Source organism: Mchenga conophoros, linkage group LG3 (assembly GCF_057382185.1).
Source record: "Mchenga conophoros isolate Kocher_MC1m ecotype Shallow Benthic linkage group LG3, M_conophoros_male_GT1.1, whole genome shotgun sequence".
Taxonomy (NCBI): Eukaryota; Metazoa; Chordata; class Actinopteri; order Cichliformes; family Cichlidae; genus Mchenga; species Mchenga conophoros.
Genome location: NC_140528.1, coordinates 57,784,103 through 57,807,169, shown reverse-complemented (window position 1 = coordinate 57,807,169; position 23,067 = coordinate 57,784,103). Strand labels below are relative to the sequence as shown.

The following is a 23,067-nucleotide window of genomic DNA, read 5'->3' as shown; positions in this document are numbered from 1 at the left end:
TCACTATTCTGGTATTTTAAAGAGTACTTAGCGTAAATATTAAGCAACCTAACTAATAGGGCTCCAACTCCCAGCAACAACAAAATTAAATAAATAAAAAATAGGGAACCACCCCTCACACTCCACCTCATGATGCTTAATCAACGTAATCAACCTTAATTTGATGCAGTGTGAAAAAAAATGCACAGAAATCAATTATTTTTCAAGAAATATTAAATAGATTCAACATCTTTCTTCAACAAAATTGCAGACTGCACAGATGGTACCTTCCCAAAGGAAAAAGTACTATAGCTTACTAGGGTATATATATTAGACTTAATAGTCACTATATACAGTAATTGACTTCTATTCCTTTTACATCAAATTAAAACTTTGGGTGTCAGATAATTACTTATTAAAAGCTCGACATTTTAAATGAGAATAAGAAAGAAAAGTATGTCTTTGTGCCCCCTTTTCCCTGTTAATGCCCTATCGGCCCCCCTGGCTAAACTTTGCTGGATCCGCCCCTGCACAGTTACCAGCGTCAGCTACGTAGAAAAAGATCCTGGTGTAGAAAGTAATATTAAATACATTCTAACAACAGCTGATCAAGCTTAAACGTTCTGCTGTTGTTCAGCCGCTGGTTTCCTCTTTCTGGTGCAAAGTGGGCCAAAAACAAACAAGAGGGACGGACTCGCGACAGAAAAGCCGATCAGCTGATCATTAAGCAGTTTCATGATTGAAGTAGCAGCAGGAGAGCGAGAGGCAGTCGCTTGTTAAGCTTAACGTGGGAATGCTTTACAAACATTCAGAGATGGACTTACACACTTGCTTTACTTCTCTCGGGATAACTTTGTCGGAGATGAAATGCCGGGTTGCTAGCGAAGCTCCAAATGCTATCCAGACCACCGACAGGTCCCGCATGCCACAGCCGCTCTATCACGTGATGCATACTGCTCCGACGTGCTAACGTTCTGAGGTGAGTTACGGCGTGTTGCAAGTTTTGTGAGGTGCTTTCGTGATATTTAATGGATCGGATTACATTTTTTATTTTTCTCCGATATCCGATCCAGTAATTTAGGTCAGTATCGGACCGATACCGATACGTAATATCGGATCGGTCCATCTCTACTGGAAACACGGCTGGATTGACAGCTTCATCTAAAAATTATTTCGTAACCAAGTCAAGTCTTCCAACTGATCGTAATCCGCTGCCAGCTCAGTGATTAACATGAATTTGTTTCATTTTGAGTATAAATAACAACTGATGGCCTTTGGGGAAGGATATATTGCTTCAAAGAGTACATTGTGTGTTTTTGTAATGATGTGGGAGGTAAAATTAGAAGGAAAAAAAAGGAATCTGATTTTGTAAAACATCAATTGAATTTAAAGGCGCAGCCGGCCTCCTTTCACTCAGTGACAGACCACAAATAATAAAAGCGGCTGCAAAGATTTTGGTTTCCGTCCTGTATCCAAAACACACAAACATGACCACACAGACACACACACACACACACCTTAATGACAGCATAAACCTCACTTCTCAATACAAAAGGGAACTGTGTGAAATGAGTGAATTTTAAGGCTGACCGTCACACCGACACCTGGATATTAGGGTTTCCCCTTATCACCCATCCAGCACATCTGTTACCACTAAAAAACAATGGACCTTGTCAGCGGCAGAGTTAAACACACGGGGTTATCGCTGTGGCATCTAACCGGCAACCTTTGACTTGAGAAGAATGCCGACACGGAGGAGGCCGAGGTTCACGGCTCCCCGGAGGCCTTGGTGTGGCGTACCCTCACAGAAGTGTCCTGAACCAAACATATGCTGAACTCAAAATACATTTAGTCCAAAACAAATGTCAGTGTGGATTGCTTGGTGTCGAATGATGAGGGCACGAATGTGCAGGAGTTCACAGAAGAAGCAAAAGTTCAGACGAGGGTCTGTGCCCCCCTAAGTCGGATCAATTTGTGGTAAAGATGTAACCCTATGCCGCTATTATCGCTGACACAAGTGTCCCGCCGCTGCTCGTTCTCTCGCTCTCTAAGTTCTGCTGCAACAATCCGCTGAATGAGAATTTCAGACTGTGACCGCATGCAGGATAAGAGGCTCGGCTTCAAACCCACTGTTCAACCGCGGAGCACTTGGACCGAGCGGCCGCTTAGCTCCAACATCCAAGCGAGGCCACTCGATCCCTTTGTGGTGCTGGTTGAAAGGAGCGAGATAGTTTTCGGTCTCCGGTGGTCATCTCAGCTTGGTCCAGCAGAAAAGTTTACTTTTCACTCTCTAAAGAGGTACTAAGTTTCAATGCTGCTGGAACACTGGCTGTGATTCAACTTAGGCAGGCTGCCTCTCAGGATCATCGCCTCAATATGATAACGCAACGTTAACACAGAAATGAGTTCATTGGTAATTATGGCGAACAATGGTTTAGCTTGAGCGCCACTTGTGAATGCATAAAAAGGTGTTTTACACAAAAAAGAAAAATAAATTGGCATTCAACCCAACAAAAAAATCATAAAGTCTGACTGACTGAGATAAGTATTTTTAACCATTATTTTAAAGCGAGGTTTAACTTACTCAAGCATAAAATAACAGTTTTGCTTAGTTCAAACGTTAACTAAGGTGCTTTTTTAAGGCCTTAAAAAGCCCTACAAACAAAATCAGCGCTGTAGACTAACCTTTTGCCACGGTTAGGTGCACATGTCATGTGACGGGCAGGAATCTCAAGGTCAAGGTCAGAGGTCAAGTTTTCTGAAAATCATGTGAATGTGGTAATCCCATAAGGAAATTACCCTAGAATCCGGAAAATAATAACATAGGTGTAATTATAAAAAATCTCAGACGAGTTTAAATTTCAGTGACCTTGACCTTGAGGTCAGAGGTCAAGTTTTTTAAAAAAAATCTTTGAAGGAGTTTCACTGGCTGCTGCCAGTACTTTTACACATATAAAACCAACACAAAAGAGTTAGTAGAGCAATCAAAAAAGTATTACATATTATTATTGTGCAAAGAAATAAAAAAAAACAACTTCCTGGCTATTCATGAATATTATTGTTATTATTATTGTTGTTATTTTTTATTTTTTTATTTTATTTCCAACTGCTCTTAAATGTTTCACCTGTGATTTTCCTATAGGAAAATTAGATGTTTTATACCTTATTATTACTATTATTATATTACATTATTATATTTTAAACTGTAATCCCACAGAGATCCTTTAACAGAGGCCAAGAATTAAAATATGGAGGTAGAAACTTTGCTGGGGTTTCTTCCTGTTAAAAGGGAGTTTTTCCTTGCCGCTGTAGCCAAGTGCTTGCTCATGGAGGTAATTTAATTGGGGTTTCTTTCTAATATTTTGGAGTCTTCACCTTACAACATAAAGCAACCATTAGTAGTAGGGTTACTGCAGGTGAGGCAGAGGCAAAATATGAAGTGAACAAGTCAATGAGGGTTGTTTCGTTTTTAAAAGGGGACAGTAAACGAATTCTACTTTGCTGATGCTATTGTATAGTCGTATCTGGGGTATTACCATGTTTCCTGCTCACTTAGTTGGGGCAAGGTAAAAAAAATGGAGTAGACCCTTGGAGCATCCCTCTTACCTCTGCAGATGTGTAACTCTGTGCTGAGAATCCCGGGGGCAGAGCTTGTCGGTTCTCTGGTCGCTGGGAAGGGGTGCTGACTGGATAAAAAGCTGATCGTGGGACGTGACTCTGGGTTTGGCTGTGGGAGAATATCTGAGGTTTGGGCTGGAAGTTGTGGAAGTTCTCCTTGTGTTGTTGGAAGTCTTGAGTTTTTACTGTGAAGCCACAGCTACGATAAAACTCCTGATGAGAGGTGAGCTGACAGTCTTCTTCCCTTTCCTTCTCTCTTTCTCTCTCAAGCTCTTTCTCTCTTTGATTTTGGAGTCGCTCTCGTTCTCTCGCTCTCTCCATTTCTTTTTCCCTTTCCAGCTCGAGCTCCCTTTCCCTTTCCCACTGTCGGACCCGCTCCTCTCGCTCTCTCTCCCGCTCCATCTCCCTCATCCTTGCCCTCTCCATTTCCAGTTCCCTCTCTTGTCTTTCCTTTTCCTGCTGCTTCTCCCTTTCTCTTAGCCTCTCCTCTCGCTCCCTCAACCTCTCCTCCCTTTCCCTCGCTTGTTCCCTCTCCTTTTCTTTCCGCCTCTCCCTGCTGTTACTCACAGACTGCCTCCTGGCCTCCACAGTGTTTGAAAGCAGGGAGCTTTCCTGTGGTCCCCCCTGATAGGAATATCTCCTTTGGTTTGGAGGCTCTCCCCCTCTGGTGCTCCGGATAGACCCCAGGGCATTTGAAACAGACACGCCCTTGCTCGTTTGCTCAAAAAACTTCATTCTATCTGCAAACGGAAGGATATCAGAATCCTCGGTTCGAGAACCTGAAGACGAGCGGCCGTATGTTGATGTAGATGATGAGGTGAAAGCACAAACTCCATGACGAGACCCTGTTACTCCTAAAACGCTCTCATTGGAAACTCTGCACTGTCTGTCTTGATCAGGTTCTGGTTGGAGTTTGTGCTCAGGGGTCCAACGCCAACGGCGGGCCTTGCCAGCGGGAGCTGGTTCCTCCACAACTCGGATGCCAACACCAAAACTCGGGGCGCCTGGGTCCAGAATTTGGACAGATCTGGATAAACTATTGTTCTGAGGGTAGGTTAGGGATGGAGACTGAGTCTTTAAGACATCACGGTCTGATTCACTTGAGGTGTTTGATGGTATGACTGGTTCTGAGGTCTGGGAATCTTGGGGAAGAGAAGGAGTGGCAAATGTAGCCTTGGCACCGTCTTCCTGGGCTGGCTGTTCTGCATCTCCCTCCTCATTGACATCTGGATCCTCCTCCTGGACAGTTTCTCTACTACACAGTAACCCTCCTGGACCTCGACTGCGCTGAAGCTGGGCCTTTTTCCTCTGAATCTCATTGCGCAGGTTGGTGGCAAATCTCTCGCTTCGCCGGCGGTTCCTTCGATGGTTCCTGGAAGAGTTGGACTTTTTTGCACTTGCCTCACCTTCTACAACTTCTTGTTTTTTTTCTTCACCTTTTCCTCTGTCCACTGCTCTTTGCTCATCCAGTAAGGTATCCATACTTGCAGCAGCACTAAGAGGCTCAAAGTCCCGCTCAAGCATCTGCTCAGAGCTCAGTCTTTCCTGTGCTGATGATCCTGTGCTCTCCCCTGGCACGCTCACAGAGCGACCCCATGGCACGTGATGCTGATCCGGTGTGAGAGAACCGCCATTCACATTCAGCCTCTCTCTTGAATCTTTGTCATCACCATCTCCTTCGAAGAACACAGATCCTGGGGTTGAGCATCGGCTACCTCCCCATTTGTTTGACGTGGCATGAAGGTGGTTTTGAGAAGCTTCTTGGTGTTCACTCATTGGCTGAAGTGATGAAGGGGACCACTGGCTGCTGCAGGGAGACAAAGAGGGCTCAGAAGGGTTTGATAGACTGCATGGTTCCACAGAAGGGCTGTCACTGTTAAACTGCAGCAATTGAAGTTGTGTAGCAAGGAGCTTCTCGGGAGCGCTGTGCCTGTGTAGCACAGTAGAGCAGTGCTTGGTCTGAGTGTGGGAGATGCAGGACTGCTCTTGAACCTCGGTGGAGGCTTCTGCAGGCAAGGTGTCAGAATCAGAGTGGAGGTTGGGATTTAAGGAAGTTGTCAGTGGTTCAGAGAGCTTTTCTGAGGTGCTCTCTGAGTTGTAGTCTTTATGAGCACTAGTGTCACATTTTATAAATCTAATATTTTCCGTCTGGATACAGTGCGTATCCAAAGTATCCTTCTCGAAATTCCCACTTTGACCTCCTCCTGGTGCAGGGAAGCCATTATGCATTCCTGATTCAAGATTAAGTGAGAGCTTATTTTCTTCATAATAAGAAGAAACACCAGAACTTTCAATAGGAGCAGAAGCACAACGTGGGTTGGTGGAATTGGGATGACTCCGGGTTGCCCTAAAACTATCTTTTCTGGTTGGAGGCTGAGGAGGGTTCCTTTTTCTTTCCATTCCTGTTTCTCCATTTCTTAGAATCTCAAAGCCTCCACCCCTCCGTTCCTGCTCATAGCAGCAGGACGAGGGTCTCTCTTTTACCTCGATGGGCCTTGGTCTCGGCCTAGTCAGTGATCTGGACTTTTGTGTGATCAGCGGTGCCTCATCTTTGCCCTCACTAGGTGACTCGCAAAGGGTTGAGGTGTCTCTAACAGGGTAGCCTTGACAAGACAAGAGGTTATCCATTGAGTTGGCTTCACCGGGTCTGAGAGGGACTGTCGCGTAGTCAGATGTGTTTGAGCTGGCGGAGAAGGAGCTGTAGGCAGAGTCTCTCTTATTGTTGAAGAGGGTGGGATCGACTGGTGAATTATGAGAGTCGGAGTATGGCTGCGTGGTGGGTGTAGGTGTGTCCAAGCTCTCCATGGAGCCCAGGGAGCTGCTTCGGTCAGTGGAGGAGTAAGGTCTGGACAGCTGACTCCACTGTATGGACAAATCACTGCAGAGAGATGGAGATGCAGAAGGTCAAACGAAATGTTTCAAAAACAGACACTGGGTGGTGCTTTGGGTTATTTTGCAGACTAAATAAGCAAACAAACGCCAACTTGATCTTTGGACAACACATCAAAAACTATCCAGATTTTTTCCAGAAGGTTTTTTTTTTTTTTTAAAACAAGGACTTTTCTGTATTCATTTTGAAAAATATCTCTATTCACCAGTTTAAGGTGCTGTCAAGATTATGGCAAAATAACAAGTAAAAATATAACCCTAACCATAAAGCAGTAACACTGCACACAGTCTGATAAAGACAAAAAGAGAAACGCACTCAATGGCCAATTAAAATGCAGCTTTGTTTTAGTTTTAAAAGCAAAATTAACCCTGCGTGTGTAGTCAATATGATCAGTGGTGTATGCAATGGGCCCAGATGTTGCCATTGCTGCTGATTAGATACATGCCACCTCTTCCGCAGTGCCTGCAGAAATGTACACAAAACACGTGCGCCAAAATATTGGTGTATGTGTGGGTGGGGTCATAGGGTTAGGGGTGGGGTTAAATCTAGGGCTTGGGGTCATTACCACTAAAGACTTCAGAGGTAGTTTTATTGGTATTATTGAGTTTTGGGGAACTGTTCAACTATTCTTTGATTAGCATAGTTAAACAGCATTATGGATTTAGGGTTAAGCTACTTGCCATTATTAATTATCGAACAATTCACATCCAACACGTAATTGGCGACTCATCTAAAGATTAGGTTGGGATTAACATTCACTCCTGTTTTAGGAATTTTTACTAGATTAAAAACTTTACCCTTTGGGTTTTCCAACACACAAAAATGACCTCATTTACTCTAACCCTGGATGGGTTGACCCTACCAGCTTCATTTAAAGTAGTTTAAAGGTTTTTGCTGGGGAGCTGGACTGTAACAACTGCAGGGAAAGGCGGAGGAAGGTCAATACAGTATCAAAATCAAAGTAAATTTTAATGTTCTCTAAGCAACTTCATGTGGTTTCCAGAACACTATGATGTTACTTCTTGACTGACAAGACAGTTAATGCCTTTAAAAGCTACATATACTAAGTCATCTTTAATTTTCATACTGCAAGTTTCGATTACCCCGCCCTTCACATCCCATCCATACAACATTTCCACTGAACAGCTGGTGGATCTGTTTTCTATCAGTGGTGAGCTGAAGATCCACGGCAGCCCCATGCGTTTTAAAGCCCCTCGGAGGAAGCCTCTTTAGGCAGAGAGGGATTTCCTCCTCATCAACTCACGCTGCCTACAGTCAAAATGTCTAAGTCATTCCTTGATTCCTCTTATCCTTTTTCATCTTCCTCCTTCATTCCTTTCTTCCAATTTTTGTCCTACCCTGTCCCAACTTCTTTACATCAAATGCACAATATTTACCCCCCCCCCCATATATATATATATATATATATATATATATATATATAGCTTTTAAAAAACATTTTACTTTCTAATAACTATATATATAGCCAAAAAAGAGAAGCGTCTGTACAATATAATCTATCCTAGCACATTTGATTTAGATAAGAAAAAAAATACTCCCCCAGCTGAATCAAGAGAGAAAAAAAGGCAGATGAGAAACAGATGAGGTATCCCTTCTAGGGCAGACAGACATGCAATAAATGTCATATGTACTGTATATCAAATGTTGCTCAATGGACTCAACTACCCGCCACTCAACCGCAATGTTGGGTTTGAATTTGACCTGTGACCCATGTTACACATCATCCTCTCGAGCTCTTTGGCCCCCCTTGTAGTTTCGACTGTTTATTAGGCCAAAAAATGACCCCGTTTCCCCCAAATGACACAGAGGAAAAAAGAACAAAAGAATTCCCAACCATCTCAACTTCGTGGAGAAAACCACACGAGACAGAATAACAGGGAGCAAAAGGAGAGCTTAGGCAGCAAAGATAGAAAAATACACTTCGTACATATTGTCTTATCAAGCGGGCTTTGAGGGCACCCAGTGTTCATGCGCTTGGTTCAAATCCAGTGCCATAAAGGCTCCAATAAAAACCTGCAGGCATTTTTATTGTGGTATTTCTTTTTCCTGTAAAGAGGAGAGAGTGGTCACTCACCCTTTTGTTATTTCTTTGGTGTCTTATTCAAACAATGGGGAAAGTTGTCAAGGAGACAGAGGAGGGGTTACAGGAGACAGAAATTTCTGAAGGACTTTGATCTCAAACCAACATGGGCAAGACAACCAGCAGACTATCTCCAGGCTGCTGCTTGTGGTATTTATGGTTTACAATTCTTTGCTTCAGAAACGTCAGTTGTAAACTATTCAACCTCAACTTACTCTTTTACGCTAAATACAAGTTTTATGCTCATGTATTCTAATGTTTTGATGATTTGTAGTACGCGTATAGGTCATTTTCCTTTCCATGCTCTTACCAGTAGGCTCTATGTACATGGTGTCTCTCACATTAGACAAGCAATGTTTCTGTGTTTGACAGCTACCGTTTTCCAGTATGGCTGGATAATGTAAGAATTATATGAGCCAACTCTTAAAACTTCACTGGCTTTTGGAACATGAAGAGGAATTTATGTCCTTTATATAATGATCATGGGGTAATAAAGTCAAGACTTTAAAGTCAATAATAAAATTAGTGACCTTTAACTCATTAATATGCTGTATAACAGAAGTTGTTTAGAGCTGCATATCTGGATATGCGGATCCAAACAATGCCTTGAGGGAACTGTGCTACTGTGCCATATAAATAAAATTCAATTGGACTGAATATTTGGTTTGATAGACTTTTACACCAGAAGCCATTTCTGATGCAGGGATCTGTGCCAGCTCCCAGGTTCAAACCAAAGATCTTTCATGTGTTATGTGAAAATGCTATGAAACCACCATTAAGCTGAAGCAGCAAACAACAGCTCTGCAAAATAAAGCAAACATGGAAATGCCAACATTGCAGTTTCTCTAGTGTCCATCCAGACATGTTCAGGCATGTTCGTCAGTCTCAAGCGTTCAGTACTAGAATGACATAAATGGGAGCCCTGGGAGTGGTGCAATATAAGTACATAAATCGCTCAATAAGATCACGGGTGTAAAACAGTGAGATACAATACTCTGACTGGCAGGGTGGAAAGTACGCTTCATTATCTGCATGAGAAAACTGTCTTTGAGGGAAGTGAGCAATGGATGGGAGAGGAGAGGCTTCTGTATAAGTTTGACCTGGGTGACAGAGAGAGGAAGAGAGGAAATGAGACGGGAGCTGGAGAGGAAATGACAGTCACTCCTGCCCAATCAGACGCAATGTGGAACATGTGAGTGTGAGGTTTGATGAAGACGCACCAGCACAAATACACAAACGCACGATGTGAGAGTTACAAAAGGCATACACACTCCTGTGAAAGCTGGAGATATTTTATCCCTACTTTACTTATTGCTTACACATGGTTAGAGCAAAAATAAAACACACACACACACACACACACACACACACACACACACACACACACACACACACACACACACACACACACACACACACGGACTGTACAAAATGTACTCTCTTTCACACAAACACAGTTTATTGAACGTCTTCCTCTCTTTGTCCACATTTTCTGGGAGTCACACGACATTGTCCAGAGTTATGCCGGGAGCTGCCTCCTCATCCGACTGATGAGATCAGGCGGGAGAACTGTGGGAATAAGAACCCCCCACGCACACTAACACACACACGCACACATCATGTGGGACTATTAAAACAGTGGTACGTTAGATCACTGATTGCTATCAAAAGGAGAACAACTGACAAAGACATAAAGGCTATTTTTACTGTGAGTAGCTTGGTGAGATCATACTCTAATACAAAGAGTTTTATTCAACCTGACTATCCGATTCAATTATTTGTCACTGATGTATTACAGTAGCAGAAAAAAAAATCTCATAGCTAGACTCAGAGCGGAAGTAATACTCATTGATTTGGGAAATTTTCAATAAAAAGTAGCACTTTCACTAAGTAATTAGTCATTTACACATGCTGCTTGACAGTTGGCCACCATATTGGATGTGCTGCACCCAGCAGTTGATGGGGAAAAAATGTGTAGTCCCCAACTGGATGGCAGTGGTTCCTGGGGGTTTCTGGCTCTCGCTGGGTGAAAATTCAAACTATGATCACAGCAATATGTTAGCAATCAAATAGTCACAAGAAGGTCTGCCAACCAGTTGGGTGACACATGTTTTTCCCTAGTGACAGGTGGTTGCCAGGGGGTCACTGACTGGTCTGAAAATCTGTGTGGCTGGGACTTGAGCAATCCCATCGACTGCAATCAACCTCTGGAAACCACTCACAGCCGATCAGGGAACACTAGTTTTTCTCTCTTGGTTGCCTGATGGTCATGGATTAGTCTCTAGGCCTGTGTAAGTGGGACCTTAGTCACTTAATCCCACATTGTCAGCATGAGCACCTAGGGCTGCTCAATTAATCGAATTTTAATCACGATTACGATCTGGGCTTTCAACGATCATTAAAAATGACTGAGCCGATTATTAGCCCCTCCCTCATTTATCCGCGACACCTTAAAGGCCGGTCCGTGAAAATATTGTCGGGCATAAACGGTCCGTGGCGCAAAAAAGGTTGGAGACCGCTGATTAAGAGGACCCGAGGGAAGCTCGGAAAGCTAAGCAGAAGTTATTTGGAGAGGAGAGTGACTGCTGTTGGTTGAAAAGAGAGGTAAAAAAAAACTTCAGTGGTGTTGCACACTATTTTATATTATTTTTTAAAGTCATTGTTAACCCTTTAAATCCGGTCAGAGCAGCACGCTCCGTTTTGTGTAACTATTTTTAAATCCCTGTAGAACCTGAACCGTGTAAGCTAGCGCAATAATTTGTTTTGCATATGAAACCGGAGGAGTTGTACTTACATCTGATGCCATCAGCTTGTCCTCGGTCACGGTTTCCTTCCACATAAAGCTTTGCAAAAATTGCATAAAAAGCGCTTGCAGGAACAAAAACGTAATATTCCAGAAACACGCTTTGCCGATCCGATCAGCTGTTCGTAACACTTCCCACAGTGAAACAAACGTCAGCGCGAACTGTCGCATGTCCGCCATTTCCTGGCCGAAACCGGAAGTGACGTCATTTTCGCGGAAATGTAGTTTTTTACTTGTAGGCCTTAAAAGCCTATACTGGTCATGTTTGACTTTTCTGAATAGTTGCTGGGATGCTTAGAGCTCGAATTGCACTGCTGGAAATAGTTTATTTTGATGCACCTGCTGTTTTCTTTGCAAATTTGCATCATAGGATTGTTTTTTTTGTTTTTCCTGCAGTATATAAAAATTGGTGTATCTCCAAAATAAAACTATGAAGACACTCAAAATAAATTTCCTGTTGTTGTAAACTATTTTTTGCAACTTTTTTGTATTTAAAGTTTTGAGGGATAAACCTCTTAAATTTCTCCAAGTAGAAATATATGTAAAAAACAAAACAAAAACGATTTTCAATTTTTTTTGTAATTTATTGCACTTTTTTGCAATTAATGTAGTTACTATGGACTTAATGCATACATATTATTAAAATATGGGCTATAACAGTTATTTAGCAACTTGAAATGCTCCCACAAATGGCACTACAACATGTAAAAAAATAATATAAGCTCTGGCGGACTTGGTTCTATAGTAGGTCGTAAGGGTTAAATAAATATCGTCAAATAATCGAGATCTCAATTTCAGTGAAAATAATCGTGATTACCATTTTTGCCATAATCGAGCAGCCCTATGAGCACCATGATATCTATATGTCAGAAAACATCACATTGACTTGTCACGTGTCTGCAAAACTACAAAGAATATAGTTTATGTAGAATGGTCTCCCACCTGATATTTTATATGGGCACATGGGCAAAACACTGTCAGAGGGCCAGAAACTCAACAAAAGGCAGCTTCATGTTAATGAATTTGGAGGGGAATGACTAATGAGTCTGGACTGCTGTTTAACTTATTATTCCCATTATGTGCACAAACAAATCTTTTCTGTCATGAGTTTGAACATTGCAAGATCCCAAATGATGGATAAAAAGCTGTCTGTGCTGCATGTTTTAACATCGGGTGGCCAATGGGTGGTCAATGGGTGGCCAGGTATAGTAAATAATTTCCTAGTCTTTTGTTTTATTTTAGAGTTAAACCAGTTTGAAACATTCAAAAGTCTTTTAATGTACTGACATTCCTTAAAAGAATCACTATTTTAAAAAATCATTATTATCTATATTCTTTTATAGACGATGGCATTTATTCTGACTTCAAATATTCAGTTTTAATGATTGCAAAATTGTCATCCTGGAGTCCATATTAAGACATGTTTTATGCTAACCTAAAATGACAGCAAACTGTGATTCTTTTAAAAGAAAAAGGGAATCTGTGGATGTTTTTGGGGCTGGCTGTTTTAAAATGATGCTGTAGATATTGAATTCAGTGAGTTTAAGGTCATTCAGCACCATGTTTCTCATGTTTTAATTTAGCCAGATAAGTTCAACATCAAATCCATGAAAAGTGGGATTTAATTTAGAAGTAATTTTGAATGGAGTCATACAGGACTTTTATGACTTAGTAGTAAAAAAAAGAAACCTGAATACTTCCACAATTTAGAGGTTTAGCAAAGCTGGGCTTAATGACATAATTATCTACTATCTCATGGCTCAATGAGCAATTGCTAGAGTCTGAAGATCTGTAATTGGTACAGATTAATTACACCACATGGCAGGAAGATATGATACTGAAAACACACCAAACTTCCGCCGAGAGGGCGTCTGAGATAAACCCATCAGCAAAACAAGGTTAGCCATTAATGCGTTGCTGTGTGATTTGGATTAGTCGCTGTGAAAAAGACCACACTGGAAAAAGTGTGACTCTTTCATGAAGCATTCAAATGTTTGGTGTCCAAAACTCAAGTGTACACCACCACTTTTTAAAAACTCTGCTTTTCATCAACATCTCAACTGGAAAGGTGAATTACTTAAACCAATTTCCACTCCACCCCATTTTAGTGTTATTCTACATCTTTCTTAAAACTTCTTGATTTAAACTGCAACTATTAACTGCAGAAGGCCAAATAACAAAACAAAATCCATCTGAATTTGTTGTTGCATCCCTTTCACTTTTAAAAACCCCGAGGGCTCTGAATGGATTTGCCACTGCAGCAGAAAACATCTTGTCCCCCACGAGCAGACGAACAAAGAGCTGGTCACCAGAGAGATCTGATTGGTTATTGCTTTGGAATGTTTAAATAGAAGCCAAAAATAGACCTGCTTCCTGTGTGGGCCATGTTGACATTAAAACAGTGATGTCACCTGCTTCCTGGCAATTGTTGGCTTTAGGGGCACAGTCAGAGTCACAGGGACCAATTTTTTTTTTTTTTAAATCCCAGGTGGGGACTTGCAAATAATGGGATCATACTGTATGACTAATATAAAGTATGATGTTTTTGGTGGAGCAGCAAAACCTGATTTGCTGTAATTCAGATGAAGATGCTCATCTTATATTCCCCAGCTTGTAATTACTCTTCCCCTCAGTGAGGAAGCGACAAATTAAAGCCAGGAGAAAAACGAATCCCAAAAGAACCTTAAAATCAGAGATATCACTGAGCGCACCATATAAACAACAGCTTTACATGGAGATCATCTGAAACACACTGCGTCAAGACTACGTCAAAACATCTTGCATAAACCTTATCGGTAAAAGGTCTATTATCATTAATAGTCATTAGGGAAACAAGGTGAATATCTCCGACCTCTTCAGTCGCTTAGGCCCATTTTACACCTGCCATTTTTTGTGTGCGTTGCATGTTGTGCCACTGCACAGTTTGTTTTTCTATTCTTGGCTCCATATGATGTCAAAAAATATGGAGCAATACCCTTTATTTGGTATTCCAACTCTGTAACATGCAACGTCTGTCTGCTCAGGAAACTGAATTTCCCGGAGGAATCCACCCAAGGGATTAATACAGTTTTATCTAATCTATCTAATCTAATCTAAAATACAAAAGCCCCTCCCACTTGCTTTCAACCCTTTCTTTGAGCCAATCAGAAGAAAGTTAGTTTCAAGACAAAGGTGCTAAAACAGCTTATTTCAGCTAGATGATGAACTGAGGCTCTGCACTAAGGCTCACTATAGGATCTATTCCAAACCCGAATCCAATGTTAAAAATATGGAGCTAGAACACAATCGCTCTTGTGTTGTATCTTATATCTGAAAAAAACATCTTGACTCCCTCACGGGGCTCAGCTCGGACCCAGCAGACCACTGGGTTTGTGCACCACTGGAAACCCTGAGGCCCATAAACATCACGCTCACAGGCTTCATGCTATAAAGACTTATGTAGTCCAGTGCCAAATGTCACTATCAACAATATCAGTCAGTATGATGAATGTCTACCTCGACCTTAAGCGATATAGTACACTTCGAAAGTATGTAAATATTGATTAAACCAAGTGATTTATTGCTCAAATCATCTTTCAAGCAAACAAACAAAGCTCCTGCTACTTTCACATTCTACATATGTGAGACATCACTGAAAATAGTAAGGCTTTTACTGCTTTACATAACTGCAAGCTTCAACATTTAATATATTCATTACGATAATTAATTTAATTATGAAAGCAATTCCCTGTAGTGATATAATCATGTAACTGCATTCAAACATAGAAAATCCCCTGTAGAGCACAAACAGAACTTTACATGAGCTCGGAAGATTTCATTGAGTAAAACCCACCTTTCTATGGTGGCTTTTATTGAATGAAACCTAAAGGTTAGAAAAATTGTCAGAAAAAATTAGGGACCCACCTCTCAGGAAAATGCAAATAAACAGCATCACCTACTTACGAGACACATAAAAACTTTGTTCACACGTTAGCTCACCTGCTGTCAGTCGTGTGCCAGGGTAGTGTGTAAGGGCCGGGGTGGAGCTGCATGGCAGGTGGAGGGGGTGGAGGAGGGGGGAGAGGTGGGGAGTCGGCAGTGGGGAGGCAGGGTGGTGCTGGAGGAGGGGACGGGGGGGGAGGGGGAGGGGGAGGGAAGGGCAGCTCCGACAGCTTTGCCAGGTGCCAGGAGTGAGGCCTGATGAAAGGGACACTACGTCTGTGGAGACAAAAACAAAAACACACAGGTGAGAATCAAGTGTTTAATCAATCAATCAGCTGATCAGAGAGGAAAGTAACGGCCCCGATAGCCAATTTACCAGCAGTTCAATGGTACCTACTGCAGTGTCCCTGTGTTACAGGAACACTGCGTTCTTCTACTAAAACACATCCAGAAACATCCTTTAGCACCACTTGCAGGCCAGTTGAATTTAGGGGACTCCTGAGATTTTGGTCAAACATAAAGAAGCGGCTGTGGGGTTGTATTTCCCGCCCGGATGCTTCCAGTGTGTCTGTATAAATGTGAAACATGCTTTTCCCCTGGCAACTAATGTGATTTCCTTGTTTTTAATAGGGCCGGTTTTCCTTTTTCCTACCTACTTCATGTCTATGGGATCTTTTTACCCACCACTTCTAAGCAGGATGTCTGAATATGATTAATATAGGCAAAATGTATAAGATGACATGCTTGTTTGCAACCACAAGCCTAAGTGTCTTGGATCGTAAGAGCTCACATAAAATGTATGCCTACAGTGGCAGCGCCGTGCCAACCTAAATCCTGTGGAAACGGCTTCCTCGCAAGCTGTTTGGACTTCAGCGCTATGTCCATTAAAAACTCATCTAACGTGTACAGTAAGCCCTCCGGTCTGATCTAAAGCCAGGCATTCCAGTGTATCCCAAGATATTCACTAAGTCCCTTGTTCAGACTTCCGATCACATATGCTCACCAGATTCAGCTCAGCCCCCCTGCAGACAGACTGCAAGATGGGCTGATTGAGCAGAAGAAAAGAGTGAGAAGACTAGGCAGTTATAAATGTTACATTCCTCAAGTTTGAATGGACCTTTATGGTGGTAATCATATCTTTAAGAATAACACTGACTTGGAAATACTGTTGCTGGATGGAAATAACATACTCCTAGTTCCTCTATAGAGAACAGGAACTAAGAGGTGTGAGCTTGAATCAAACTGAAGTCAGAAAAGCTGGGAATTTGCTGAGAGACTTCACCCAGTGAGAAACTTACTTTAAAAAAGACAAAAGGTTCAAGTATCTGGTGCAAAAATCTTAGATGTAGAGTATAACAATTAATAAGCTTTAGTAAAAAGGAAGAGTTTTTGGAACCAAAAGGACGCTTTTGGATATTTAAATCAAAGAAAATCTCATAAAATTCAATTTGAAATGATTTTCTTTATTGTATTTTACTTCATTTTGACTTTTTGCCACTGACTTTGACTCGGCTTGTTTGACTTGACATTTTCTTTTACCTACTCATTGAAAAATGCCATCATCAGTCAAATAACAACTCAATTAACCTAAAATTTCACAAAACTGGCTCGCTCCAATTTCAAATACACTTCAACCTTGACTGGCATTTAATCCTTTGACCCGAGAGCTTGACTTGTCCCAAAAGGTTTAAAAGTGAGTTTGAAAACACCCGAAATACCAACTGGATGACATGGTGGATAATTATGACAAAAAAGGGCCAAAGTTTAATTCCCAACAACACTCCAATGAGAGGACTATTAAGGTCATCAAGCACAAAGTACAAAAAATGTAAAATTAGACTATTTTGGAAAAACATAGGGAAGTACAGTTTTGGGAGAAGAATGCAGATCCTGGCACCAAGAGGGAAAGGAAAGGACCATTTTTGCATATTATTGTTTATGATAAAGCAGGGGCAGGAGACCCATTTCCAAAATAAACACTCCAGTTTCCTGATTCTGGCTCCTTAAGAGGGATTTCTATCTGAACCCGCTGATTGTTCAACTCTGCTGACAATGTCCTTAAATTATCCCCTGAGAAAGTTTATGCAGAGCCTGCGTATGTGCGTCTACGCTCCTACGTGTATGCTGCACTATGTGTGGGAACTATCTAAACTTGACCAGACAAAATACCATTATTGAACAAAATACAAACATTGACAGACCCCCCCCCCCCCCCCCCCCATTTCTCACTGCCACCTCCTCAGTTTCTCCAAGTTTAGCTTTCCAGAGATTGATTACTGTGAAAAATCAAATGTAGTAATGCCAAAGTCAGATGGAGATGGTGTGCACGACAAAGGGTAAAAAAGAAAGGAAAAATGTGCCGACTCGTAGCTTAAAAGAAAACAGAGCGCTGATCTGCTGTTGTGCAGCAATGCAGGGGACAAGGGAAAAGCTCTCCAAAACCACAAAGCCAATCAGTGCGTTTCCAAAAGGCTGAGAGCAGCAGCCAAGAGGGCAGCAGTGATCAAATTAGGGGATTTACAGCATGAAGAGCTGCACCTCCAACATAGGAATACATAAGTGTTCTTACAAACTTGACTAAAGTGCTGTACAGCTTAAAACAAAACCAAAACAGAAAGTTTCACAGTACGAAAACTTGGATGAATGACTAATAAAGTATTATTAAAAAAATAAATCTCAGCTAATAAAATAATAAACAAACAAAAAAACCACAGAAAACATATGTTTGAATAATTTCTGTAAGTCTCCATGCAGCATAGAAACTGACCGTGAGGCTATTCTACAGCTTTGGAAAAGCCGCCATTAACCTCCTGGCGTCCACACATGTGAACATCACATTTTGGGTTATTTAGACCAAAATACTCAATTTTGACTACAACGGCCTGATATCCACTTAGGAGCACATTATACCGCTACTGTTCTATCGAAATTTTAAATGAATATCCTCATATGTGGCTCTTATTTTTCTTAGAAACAAAAATCAGGTTAAAAAAAAAAATCTGCAAATTCTTTGTTTTTACATTCATCAGGTTCCAATATGTTCAAATATCACAGAGAAATTAAAAATGCATGCCGTGGAAGAGTTCGGGTCTTAGGAGGTTAAAGCACAGCCTCCTTTACCCTCTAATCCCGATCACAGGGCAATAACAAGTACTTCTTCTGATAATGTTACAGTGGTAGAAAAGGGTCAAAGCTGTTACGAAAATTTTTGGTCAAAGATTATTTAAAATGAAGAAGACTGTGTTTAGTTCAAGTTTCCTAAACCAATTATTAAAACATAGGGTTTAAATTAAAAGCTGTGTGTCAGTTACGAAAAAATGAAACAACTCACAAAGGACTAAAACATTAGTGTTAAATGTACACCGTAGGTCTCTTATAACTGAAAACTCTTAGGAAGCCCTACATCCTAATCTGACATGGACCTCCATAGAAATCTACATGTCGCATCAATGCAGCCAACAATGACCATGATTGGCCAGTTGCATATCCATTGAGTTCCCCTGTTCATTCTCAGATGCTTTCTTGCAGCTTCACAGAATTATGGGTAATCTTGCTCTATTTCCTGGAGGGTTAGTTTCTGAACTATTGGAATGGATGTAAGGGAATGCACAAAAAAAAACAGCAGGGAAAATCTAAGGGTATATATATACTGTATATACATGCTACAGCAAGAAACTCACCATAAGAAAAACAGCTACCCAGGAAGTGAACAAAAAGTCCCAGTGAAAGAACCTGTTTCCCTGCTTAAAACTGTTTAATTTTTTGTTATTTGGACTTTTTGGCAAAAAAAAAAAAAAAAAAAGAGGCAAAAACTTTAACCTATTTTACTCAAAACTGTTGAAGATCTGTACTACATTATAGTAACATTATTATAGTAACATCCACAGGGACTCTTTTATTTATGAAAAACAGGAAACACACAAAGGACCCGGCTCTTACTGTCCTTTTAACCACGGTGACTGAAAGATCTGGATCAACGAAACAGGCTTAATAATAAATCCACAGAACTCCCACTTTCCTGTTCCTGACACTGTAACCCAATTGGCTACCTGTCCCCCAACTGGCAACAACAAGCAAAGAGGAATCACATGAAGCACATTTTTCAAATAATTCCCTGGCACACCCTGAACAGCAGCTTGTCCTTGACGTGGAGTCAAAGTTAATGAGATAAGAGATGATAATTGTTCCGTTTTGACCGCAACCAATTGGGAAATTCAATCACGTTGGCTCTACGTAGCGAGCTTCTACTTCAACATGTATTCTCTGGGAGTTATGCAGGTTTTTAGGATCTTAAATAGAAGAGCTGGATGGAATGAGAGAAGTGGCAAGGAGACGAGAAGAAGACACAAGCTGGCGACAGCAGTCAAAGGCCGAGAAATTATAAATTCTCAACTCTGAATGAGCCTCTATTAGAGGATCTGCTGGAATGTCCCACTTAATGGTCAGCAACGGCAACAGCTGACTGATACCGCAAAGGTCACAGCGCATAATCTCAGTCACACACACTGTCTCAATACAGTACAGACCGAATGCCAGAAAGGCGGCTGGACAAACAAGTAAGGACTGAAACTGACTGAAGACACTTTGCTTTGGAGACAGGACGGATTCCGTTTCTTTAAAGATTCACAGCGACAAGAAGCTGTGATTTTAAAATGAGCCAGAGGATGCAAATGTCCAGATTATTCCTCGTAAGTTTGAAAATAATGTTGCACAAAGGCTGTCAAACTTACCAGACTCCCCAAGCTGAAGCGTCCACTGTCAAACTGATCGGGTCTCTTCACAGCTTCCCTGACAGCCACAGTTCAAGTTCAAAGACACTCTGCTGCTTTCAGTCCCATACACAACACTCTCTTGCTTTTATGGTCACAATTTGGAAAGAAATTCGTCCTCAAGCCAGCTGAGGTCTGATAAGAGTCGATGTGTGACTTGAAAGTGGAGTTCAAGCCAGAGAGCTTGTTGTCCATCTGAGGAGGTAAAGTAGGTGGCAGGTTCTGACCAGGAGGGAAAAACCAACCGACAAGCCTCATCTCCCCTCTCCCTCCTTTTCCTCTTTACTTCCTCCCTTGCTCCTCTTGCTGGAAGACAAAACATGACTATTACTCCCTCCTGTATTCTGCATTTCTCTCCTTACTTCCCTCCCTCTCCCTCTCCTTGCCTCTCTCTCTCCCATCTCATTCTTTCCCTGCCTCTCTCGCTCCCTCTCAGGATGTGTGAGTCAGTGAGGGAGGAAGTATTGTGGAGGGCAGATAAAGTAGCGCACGGCTGCTAGAATAATACCCAGAGTTCCACACTGTTATTGTCTGACGGGGGTGTTCAGAGGTACTTCCTCCTTGTGTGTGTGTGTGTGTGTGTGTGTGTGTTCGTGCACACGTGTGTTTGCAGAGCATGAAAAAGACATCGAAAGAGTAAAGACAGCAGAGTGCTGGAGAGACATGGGGGGGGGGGGGGGGGGGGTTACACTTTGGCAGAGAGATGAGAAAAACAAAATGTGGTGAAGGAAAGGGAACGTAGTAGAGGATGGAGAGGTCTGCAGAATAATTATAGACAAACACAATGAGTGGTGGTGATGGATGGACAGTAGAGAAAACACTGTGCTACTGATAAGAAATATTATCCTTTGCAATTCAAACTTTGTGCGCTAGTGTTGCTCAAAGGACAGAGCAGCGGGCAGGAGGAAAAAAAACTGGTCAAATTCTAGCCTCTGTCTCAATGTTGGCTCCCAGTGATTCACGAAACAGGATTAATGGTTATGATCTCGAAGGTTTAGTTTTGTCTTGTGGTTTGTACCCTTTTCCATTGCAGTGGTGCAATTTTGCCCCTTTGTAAAAGAACAAACTCATTCAATGTTAGTTTCACCTTAAACTGTGATTGCTAAAAGAACTTCTGGGAGAACTACAAGCAGAGAGCCGAGTACAGCTGTCTCAGACACACACTTAGATAAGCTGTAATAAGTTGTACCTAATAAATTTAAAATGTAATTTTTAAGTTACATTTTAATACGAGTATTTACAATTTGCTACAGTATGTATAAATGGGTTACAACAACAACAAATGCATTGCAATCATATCTTCATACACTGTTTGTTTTTTTTCATTTAAAGCACATTGGTTTTTAATTTTTAATGTTATATAAATAAAATTTACTTATGATGATTCTTTTTGGAGAGTGGGTTTTGGATATACTAAAAAAACAGAACAAGAAACAAACCTAACTGTTCCCAGTAGGCTTCTAGTAGCTTAAATTATAATCAAGTGTTGTTAGAAGGAAAAAAAGCAACAACCACATAAAAATCCCATCACGGCATTCCCAGTTTAGACTCTAGCTGGGAACTTACCATGCATGTCGTTAATGTACTGCCTTATCGTTCATTTCATGTCAACTCTCAACCATGCACTTCTAGAGGAAAGCATGAAAGACCATTTATACTTAAAATACACAACTGAAAATCCACATAACATGACAGCTGAAATACTTTTAAACTAAAGCTAATGATGATGATACCAAAATTGCTTTTTCAATTAGATTATAAAATGTTGGAAAATCCCGAATTCACAAAAGAAGCCAGAAAAACTTCTGATAGGTTCTTTGAATTGCATAAACAGTCCAAAAACCAGATGTTAAGCAGATGTTAAAATTACAGTGGTTGCCTTTAAGAAGCTGAGGCCAGAAAATGTCTGGATTTTCCTTTCTTTAAAAAAAAAAAAAAAAAAAACTAAACTGATTTATCCTCCAAGTTTTTTCAGATTAATCTATCAACTGATTACTCAAGTTTCAGGTTTAATGCAGCTTGTGGGTCAGAGTGGACATTTTTTCATTTTAAACCAATTTAGATTTGGGGAGAAGATTTCGCCCAGTTGTTTGAATGAAAACAGTGTTGGATAAGAGAGATGTAGAAAGCTATATTTATGAGGGTTTCATAACTTTTTCTTACAGATACCGTGAGGAAAACTTAACTAACCTGCAGTCAAAACGTAAAACTGTTGGATTGTTTGCTCTGCGCAGCAACAGACCACCAAGGCACGCTTAAAGAAATTATGATCATCCATTGATTCCAGTAACAGGTGAACCAAGCCAAACACCCACGAAGTTTATATAAAGATGATCTTTCAGAGGGTAAACTCAGCCTCAAATCTGCATTCTTCTTGATGACCCATAGGGGGCAACCAGTGTGGCTGCACAATCAAGTCTGACTATATAGATGTCTATGGGGAAATGATTGTGCTTCTCACATGATTTATGACCTCAGTAAACAGTTTCCTTGTGACTTTGCGGTCCCCAGTCACAGCTTCAAGACTTGTTTAACGTGGTATGATGTTGATTTTGAAAATTATGGTCCAATTTAGAGTAAAATCAGGCTTTTTACTGGTTCAGAGTAAGTCTTTGGAAGGTGAATACTTTCACTTAAGGTAAGTACTTAAGTTGATTGGTCTACATTTGCTTAGCATAACGAGTCTTCGTTACCTTACTTAGTCACCGTTTTCCTGTTATTTCCAGCCATTTGATAAACAACAATAATGTGCTTTATGCCTGCGTACATTAAACCTCACAGAAGCAAATGGTTAAAATTTCCTTTTGGTGTGAGCACAAAACCTATTTGGTGAGTGCCAAACACTGAGAAACACTGGGTCTATTTTGTGATTGACAAATCTATACCTTTTGAGCATGCAGTATCGCTCACTTTTTATGTTTGATATCCAAAGTCTAAGATGGCACTCAGATCCAGGCTTCAAAAACAGGAACCAGTGGTCACTGTG

The 23,067-nt window shown here is 41.1% G+C and overlaps 1 protein-coding gene across 1 annotated transcript in view; it reads right to left on the bottom strand.

Moving 5' to 3' along the window:
- Positions 1–23,067, bottom strand: part of shroom4 (shroom family member 4) — a 100,424-nt gene that overhangs the window by 15,342 nt on the left and 62,015 nt on the right. Inside the window, exons 3-4 of the mRNA XM_085264322.1 lie at positions 15,370–15,588; positions 3,586–6,475 (exon numbers count right to left, since the gene is read on the bottom strand). Coding sequence (XP_085120448.1) covers positions 3,586–6,475; positions 15,370–15,588 — 3,109 coding nt within the window. The remainder of the gene's footprint in view (positions 1–3,585; positions 6,476–15,369; positions 15,589–23,067) is intronic.